Genomic DNA, 7462 nt, shown 5'->3' with positions numbered 1-7462 from the left:
CTCAAGCTGGAACCCACCGAGGTGGGGCCGGGCCCCATCCCCACACCCTTTTCTTTGCCCCGTGCTGCCGGAGCACCCCGCGGTGTTCGAGCACCCTGCGGCAGTGGGGCCGAGGTGCCCACACCTGGTCCCTACACGTCCCCACAACCCCAGGGGGGCCCAAATTCAGGGCAGGATCCCATCCCACTCCCCCCTGAGGCTGGGGGCTGCCCCATGAGCGTGTCCCGGTGCGGCCGCGGCGCCTTCGCCCTGCCGAGGCTCAGCCTCTGTGCGCCTGGATCCCGGCACCGCCATCCCGACAAGGATCAGGCCCTGTCCTTATCTTTCTCCTTATCTTTATCCTGCCGGATGGGTGCTGAGCACGGCCAGGACAGGCCCTGCAGCAGACGGGGTCCAGCACAGCCCACCCACAGCTCACCCCCCCTTTGCTCCGGGCCGTCCCGGGGGAGCGGGCGAGCCTCGGCCCCGCGCCCCGCTCGGCGTTGGGACGGGGCTGCCATTGGCTCCGGCGGGGAGCGCTGACCGCCAGCCTCCTGCGAACGATTTCCTGTTGTTAATGCTAAACAGACCTTTCCCTCTCTTCCCTCGCTCCAGTCAAAGTGCAGCAGGCTCCCACCGCCGCCCGCCGTCCCGGTGAGTACCGGCCCCACGGCTCGGGGAGCGGGGACGAAGGGGTCTCGGGGTGGCACCCAAGGGGTCCCCGCACCCCTTGTCCGCCCCGTGCTGATGGCCACGGTGGGGTGACACCGCTCTGTGCTGTCCCCTGCCCGAGGTGCTTTGGTGTTGTGGCCGGGGACGCGGGGTTTGAGGGCAGAAGACTTGCTCTGGGCACCTGGCTTGGTGCCTGGGGACACCAGGCTTGGGGACATGGGGTTTGGGGCCAGGGGATGCGGAGCTTGGGGGTCACAGGGCTGAGGGATGCCGGGCTCCGTGCCTGGGGACTTGGGGCTTGGGGACGCACGGTTCGAAGCCACTCGGCTCCATCCATGCTTGGGGACATCGAGCTCGGCCCTTGGGGACACGGCACTTGGGGACGCAGGGCTCGGCGTTTGGGGTGCTCTCGGCTGTGTCTGTGTGTCCAGGGCTGATGCAGCTCCGGTGCCCCGGGGGGGTCCAAAGCAGCCCCAGCGACATCACAGGAGGGAGCCCAGCACCCGGCCAGCGCCTGTCCCCTGCTCCCAGCGCCCGTCCCCAGCCTCACTGCCACCCCGAGCCCACCGCAGCCCCGGGCCTGCCCCTCCATGCCCATGGGTGCCCATCGCCAGGAGGGTGCTGAGCCCCTGATGGCCCAGGGGCTGGTCCTGCGGTGCCCTCGCCAGCAGCCCCGGCACCCGAAATCCCCAGAGCCCACGGCGGGGCTGAGCACATCCCAGCTGGCCCCGTGCAGGGCTCACAGCCCGGGCCCCTCCTGGGGACACCGCTGGCCCTATTTTGGGGTGTCCCCACCGGCAGGGCCGGCCCAGCCCCGCTGCGCATCGAGGCCCCGCAGCACTGCCCTGTCCAGGGACGGTTCTGCTGATGTGTCACATTTTCTGCATTTCTTTCCTCATTCCTCTCTCCGTGGAGACGTTTCTGGGAAATGAGCTCTTCCCTCTGCCAGGGCCCGGGTGCTGCATCCCCTCCCGCCCCACTCAGCATCACGGGGAGAGTACTGGGGGGGGAAACAGGGGCTGGTGCTCGGCCGCTTGGGGCCCTGGGGGTGTCCCCGTCCCCTGGGTGTCCCATGGGGTCTCCACCTCGCCTCCTCCCCACATTTCCTATGGGATCATCGGTGGCTTTTCCCCTCGCAGTGCGGGGCCAGCGCCTGCCCCAGCCCCTCTCTGTGCCCCCCTGCGCTGCTCACCTGAGCCGTGGCCTTTGCACCCCAGCCCTGTCCTTGTCCCCGTGCTATGGGGGCCGGCCCCGCTCCTGGCCCAGGGCCCCACAGCAAACAGACAGGGCTGGGAGCGGTGCGGGGTTGGGGGGGCACTGCCCCATGTCCCCCAAATCACCACCACGGGGCGAGGAAGCCCTCGGTGCCGTGTCCTGGGGCGGAGGGGGCGGAAAGCCCGGCCCGCTGCAGCAGATCCGCTTGGCTCAGGGTCCTGGGGGTTGTGGGGGGGCCACATCCTGCCCGGCCCCGCAGGAAGAGCAGAGGGCGGCGGGACAGGACGGCTCCACTTCGGCACCCGCCAGGGCTCAGCCCTGTCCATACAGCACCCCCAGCCACGAGCCCCTTCCCCTTCCACCCCTCTTTGCTCCCCGTGGTCCCCCCCGAGCTGTGCCCACTGTGGGGGCTCCAGGAGCCCCCCGGCTCAGCCCCGTGCCCCATGTCCCGCAGATGCCCAGCACGTGCTGCCCGCAGAGCCCCTGAGCGTGGCCGGGCTCCGCGATGGAGAGCCGCAAGCAGGACATGGAGCTGCTGAGCAACAGCATGGCCGCGTACGCGCACATCCGAGGTGAGGCCACGCAGCCCCCAGTTTGGGCACGTCCCCAGCGGGGACCCCGGGGCCACCACGGCCCCGTTGAGGTCTGGGGACGTCCCCTCAGCCCCATCGCCTTCCCTCCCCGCAGCCAACCCCGAGAGCTTCGGGCTCTACTTCGTGCTGGGCGTCTGCTTCGGGCTGGTGCTGACCCTGTGCCTGCTGGTGCTGCGCATCTCCTGCCGGCCCCGCGCCCGCCACCCGCCCCGGCCCCGGCCCGACCTCAGCGAGGACGACGACGACGAGGACGATGAAGACGAGGAGGAGGAGGACACCATCGACCGCGCCGCCTCCGAGTCGCTGCTGCCGGTGACCGAGATCCCCCTGGAGAGCCACGGCCCCGGGGACGGCGCGCTGCCCGTCAACGTCTTCGCCTCGGCCGAGGAATTGGAGCGGGCGCAGCGGCTGGAGGAGCGCGAGCGCATCATCCGCGAGATCTGGCGCAACGGGCAGCCCGACATCCTGGGCACCGGCACCGGCACCCTGGGCCGCGTGCACTACTACTGAGCGCGGCGTGGTGCCGCCGGGGGGCACGGGGAGAGCCTCGCCCCCTCCCCAGGAACTCAGCCGATGCCGTGCCCTGAGAGCCTGCGGCATCACCGGGGGCTGAGAGCGGCGTAGGGCGCGGTTTGGTGCCAGGATTGGGGAGCACAGCGGGGCCGCTGGATGCCCATGGGGTGGAGAAGCTCCGTGGAGCACCTCGGCACCAGCACCCCCAGCACCATTTTCTCGCCCCCCCCGTCTGCCACCACGCGCAGCCGCTGCGGACACGATGCACTTTGAGCCATTGGTACGACTGCTGGCAAAGGTCAGCAGCCCCGGGACCCCGCGGGGATGGGGACAAGGACGAAAACGAGGACAAGGACAAGGACAGGAACAAGGACAAGGACAGGGACAGGGACAAGGACATGGCAGACCATGCCCGCTGGCCCCACGGTCTCTGCGCTGTCCCCTCGGGCTGTACCCCCGTGCTCTCCGCGGGGTCCTGTCCTTCCCCACCAACACGGTGCTTTCGTCCCCTGCCTCCCGTTCCCTGTCCGGCCCCTGGCTCTCTGCGCTCCCCTCCCGCCGGCCCCGCTCCATTCCCACTAAATTTAGCCGCCGGCCTTTCCGGCACCGCCCGGCCCCTGCCCCAGCGCCGTGCCGGATGTTTCCCAGCTGGGCTCTGGGGGCTCCTCGCGCTCCCCCGGGGCCGTGGCCGCATCCTGCCCACGCTGCAGACCCCGGCCCAGCCCCGTGCAGGGGTGCGGGGCCGGCCCCTGCTGCCCCCCTCCCCGGCAGCTTTATAAAAATAGCTCCTTCCCAGGCCCGTCCCCGCGCCGGCAGCAGGATCCAGATGTTTTCCAGATGTTCTCCAGGCCCCACGCCAGTGGCGCGAGGCCAGAATGTGCCGGGGGGCTGGGAAACGGTGCGGGGGCAGCAGATGGAGGAGGAAGAGGAGGAGGCGCTGCCCCAGCCCCGTGGCGCATCCCGGCTCAGCACCTGGGCTGGGGATGAGGCTGGGGGGCTGCAGGGGGCTGTGGGGGGCTGCGGGGAGCTCAGGGGGGCTGAGCCCACCCCAGTCTGGCCACTGGTCTCGGCACAGCCCAGCCCGTGACTCCCGGCACGTCCGCTCCCAGCACCGGCGCGCAGCCGTGGCGCAGCTCAGGCTGCAGCCGGGATGGCTCTGGGGACCCCCATGGGACCCCCGTGGGACCCCCGTGTGCCACAGCAGGATCAGCCCAGCCCCTAAATGGGACCCCCGCAGCGCTCCGTACCCAAAATAGTTTATTTTACCTGGTATTTTTAACAAAGAAGGGGCTGCTGCACGGCCTCAGAGCTACAGCGAGCAGTGCCCGAGTGCAGGGATCCCTCGTGTCCGTATTGGCGCAGCCCCACTCCGGGGCTGGGGGTGCTCCTGGGGCTGGGGGTGTTTTGGGGGTCCCCGCTCAGCCCCCGCTAGCAGGGCAGCGCCTTCCTCACCCGCTCGATCTCCGCCTGCAGGGATGAGATGGGGAGCAGGGGGGTCGGTGGGGCACTGGGGGGGGGTCCTCGTGTCCCACGGCCACGGGGGGCTCACCTGCAGCGCCTCGCGCCTGGCCCGCTCGTGCTGCAGCTCCAGCCTCACGTCCTCCAGGTCCCTCCTGCGAGGCCACGGGGGTGGCTCAGGTGGGGCCGTGCCCAGCAGGGAGCTCCTGGAGACCCTCAGGGACCTTTATAGGGTCAGCCGCCCCTCCCCATCGTCCCCGTCCCCACTCACAGGTGCTGGCCTCGCATCAGGTCCACGAGGATGTGCAGGGACCGCACCTCAGCCTTCAGGTCCTCCAGGGCGAGCCGCTGCTCCGGGCTCTGCGCTGCGGGGGGGAGAGGGGGGCAGAGCCCAGCACAGGGCAACCCCAAACCCCCCCCGGCCATGCTGGGTGGCCGCTGGCCCGGCACCCGGGGGCGCGTGGCCGTGGGGTGGCTCAGCTTGGCCGTGGTCACCTGCAGGGCGCTGAAGCCGTCGGCGTCTGTGAAAATGAAGGTGTGAAAGCAGGGCACGGCCGCGGGACCCCGCGCTGGCAGCTCACAGCCTGGCCCTACCTGGGTCTGCGGCTCTGCCCCGCTCCAGTTCAGCCGAGGCGCCGGGCTGGGGGCTGCTGGGCCTGGGGGGTGGCAGGGGGCAGTGAGGTGGCACGGCCGTGGTGTGCCCACGGGGAGCTGCTGAGCGTGGGCACAGCTCTGTGCTGGGCACATCAGGGCAGCCCCAAACACCCCGTGGGGGCTGCGTGTGGCTTACTTGCTTGGCAGCCCCAGCGCTGGTTTGGTTTTGGCCGGGACGGGGGGCGCAGGAGCCATCCTCTTGCTGGGGGGCGGCTTGGGCGGCTCCATCCTCGCTGGGGAGAGCAGGGGGTGAGCGGCGGGGCTGGGACCAGTACGGGGAACGGGGTGAGACTGGGTGAGACTGGGGCAGGAAGCGTTTCCTGCAGGGAGCCCCAGCACCGCGCTGCCCGGGCACGGGGACCTGCCCCCAGCGTGGGGGGTCCTGCCCTGCGCAAGGGGCCCTGCCCGGCCCCGTCCCTGTCCCCATCCCCGTCCCTGTCCCCTCTCCTCCCCACAGCATCCCATGCCCAGTTCTCACCCCTGTGCTGCTGCTGGTGGCCAGGCCGGTCCCTCGCTGGCTCAGGCTGCCGGGGGAGCACGGGGGCTCATCAGGCGCTGGGGAAGGGTCCTGGTTACCGACCCCTCTCCCAGGGTCCCTTGGCTGGTGCAGGACAGGCCCCGTCCCCACTAGGATGTGGTCTCCAGGTGCCACCACATCCCTGGACCCCCCCCAAGTCCCTAAATCCCGTTCCTGCAAGCAACAGGGGGCTCGGCCCCATGAGCAGCCCCATGGTGGGCCCTGTCCCACCGCGTGCCCAGAGCCCCCTGTGCCAACCCAGGGGCAGCCCCAACCCACCCCAATCCCCCCTCCAGCCCCCCCAACCTCTCACCCAGCCCCACTCCCGCTGTGGCTGCGCTCGTGGCGCTTCCTCTGCGCGCCGCAGCCCTGCGCCTCCCCCAGGGCGCCGGCACGGGCAGGATGCCGGCCCCACCGCCACCACCTACAGGGTGACAGCACCCCCCCTGCACCCAGCCCGGGGTGGACACGGGGCACCAGGCCACCAGCACGTGCCCACGGGCCTCCCCGTCCCCATCACGGGCCGGTAGCCCTGTGGCCACCGGGTCCCCGCCGCCACCAGCGCATTGCTCGGCTCTGCGGCCTCGTGGGCACGAAAACCACCCCTGGGCTTTGTCCACCCCGAGGCCGCGGCAGCCAGAAGCCACGTGCGGTACCACCGGGATGGGGACGAGGGCGCCCAGCCTTGATGGCACAGGAGATGCTCTCCAGGCCCCGGCACCGTCGCTCCCAGCAGTTTGGGGCTGGCGGTGCCCAAAGCTGCCACCGGGACGGGCGCAGAGCCACGGTTTTGCCATCCTACCTGCTGGCACGGGGCTGTCCCCCAGGCCGTGCCGCTCGGCGTTGTGCCAGGCTCCCCCCGGCCGCCCCGGCCCCGCGCCGCGCACGTGACGCTGGAGGAAATCGGCTCCGCGCGGGGAAGGAAGTCGAAGCGCTGAGCACCGCGGTGCTGGTCCACGCCGCATCCCTGGCACCCCGTGGGGGGCTCCTCCTGCCCCGCTTCTTCCCACCGGCCCCGCTGCTGCCACCCCCCAGGCGATGCGGAGATGCCCAGGGCCCAAAATCCACCGTGGCCAAGCTCACGGGATGTCGTGTGCTGGGGTGACATCGCCTCACCTTGCAGGGGACCTGGACATCTCCCCTCCACAGCGGCAGCTCCAGGGTGTCGGTGAACAGCTCCTGGCAGAGCTGTGGCTCCAGGAGGGGGCTCACCGGGATGCTGCAGCCCCCAGCTCCTCCCCAGGTCCCTGCACCCGCAGCGACCCCCAGCTCCAGGGGGCAGGAGGGGCGCTGGGCGCTGCGCTGCAGCTCTTCCTGCAGGAGAAAACCCCGCTGGGGCGCAAGGGATGCAGCTCCCCCTGCCCCAAATGGGGTTGGGGCCAGCCCAGGCAGCACCAAGCCATTTCCAAACCCCCCCAAAGCCCCAGCGTGGAGCCCCCCGACCCTCCTGTGCCACCTGGGCAGCTGCTCCCCAGCGCCGTGACCTCGGTGTTGGGGTGGGGAAGGGACGGGGACCCCAGGGCCGCAGCCGTGAGATGGGGTCCCCTGGTGGGAGCTGTGTCCCCGTTTGTTCCTGTGGTGCTGTGGGGTGGCCTTGGGGGCCTGAAGTGGCCGGGTGGCTTTGTGCTGGGGGCCGGGGAGCAGTGAGCAGCAGGATGCTGTGAGGCAGCCACGGAGAGAAGTCAGGAAACCATCACATGGAAAGGGTCGGGGAGAGGAAGGGAGCAGGAGGTAAAAGCACGGGGCTGTCCTGCCCCGGCCCCGGCACTGCTGGGGAAGCTGAGGCAGGCAGCAGTTACGGTGTAGGCTCCGAAGAGGCAGCAGTGACCCCGTGGGCTCCCCTAACGCTTCCCAGCAGTGC

General features: G+C 70.8%; 2 protein-coding genes across 3 annotated transcripts; one reads left to right on the top strand and one right to left on the bottom strand.

Annotated features, from left to right (window-relative positions):
- Positions 1-508: 508 nt before the first annotated feature.
- Positions 509-3890, top strand: EVA1B (eva-1 homolog B). The gene is made up of 3 exons (XM_082777365.1): positions 509-633; positions 2321-2438; positions 2554-3890. Exons 2-3 carry the CDS (start codon positions 2372-2374, stop codon positions 2967-2969), a joined length of 483 nt encoding a protein of 160 aa, XP_082633491.1. The 5' UTR covers positions 509-633; positions 2321-2371; the 3' UTR covers positions 2970-3890.
- A 228-nt stretch (positions 3891-4118) lies between these two features.
- On the bottom strand, positions 4119-7239 carry LOC309886437 (uncharacterized protein). Of its 2 annotated transcripts, XM_082777307.1 has the most exons (7): positions 6404-7239; positions 5563-5639; positions 5221-5317; positions 5025-5086; positions 4702-4951; positions 4522-4585; positions 4119-4439 (listed from the first exon to the last, which is right to left on the bottom strand). In XM_082777307.1, the coding sequence occupies exons 3-7, from the start codon at positions 5310-5312 to the stop codon at positions 4401-4403; spliced, it is 507 nt and encodes a 168-aa protein (XP_082633433.1). In that variant the 5' UTR covers positions 5313-5317; positions 5563-5639; positions 6404-7239; the 3' UTR covers positions 4119-4400. The 2 variants fall into 2 exon arrangements, with proteins under 2 accessions (XP_082633433.1, XP_082633432.1); XM_082777306.1 differs by lacking the exon at positions 6404-7239 and having other exon boundaries at positions 5221-5346; positions 5563-5797.
- Between the last annotated feature and the right edge of the window lie 223 nt (positions 7240-7462).

This window comes from Aythya marila (assembly GCF_965140915.1).
Source record: "Aythya marila genome assembly, chromosome: 22".
Classification (NCBI taxonomy): Eukaryota; Metazoa; Chordata; class Aves; order Anseriformes; family Anatidae; genus Aythya; species Aythya marila.
This window is presented reverse-complemented; position numbering and strand designations above follow the sequence as displayed.

What these genes read in the sequence shown, in the direction of transcription:
- EVA1B (XM_082777365.1), top strand. Translation starts at nt 2,372, where the DNA reads ATGGAGAGCCGCAAGCAGGACATGGAGCTGCTGAGCAACAGCATGGCC. An exon ending in CGCGTACGCGCACATCCGAG is followed by an intron (nt 2,439 to 2,553) that starts GTGAGGCCACGC and finishes CCCTCCCCGCAG; the next exon opens with CCAACCCCGAGAGCTTCGGG.
- LOC309886437 (XM_082777307.1), bottom strand. Translation starts at nt 5,312, where the DNA reads ATGGAGCCGCCCAAGCCGCCCCCCAGCAAGAGGATGGCTCCTGCGCCC. An exon ending in GCGCTGGGGCTGCCAAGCAA is followed by an intron (nt 5,087 to 5,220) that starts GTAAGCCACACG and finishes GCCACCCCCCAG; the next exon opens with GCCCAGCAGCCCCCAGCCCG. An exon ending in CCAGGCGCGAGGCGCTGCAG is followed by an intron (nt 4,440 to 4,521) that starts GTGAGCCCCCCG and finishes TCATCCCTGCAG; the next exon opens with GCGGAGATCGAGCGGGTGAG.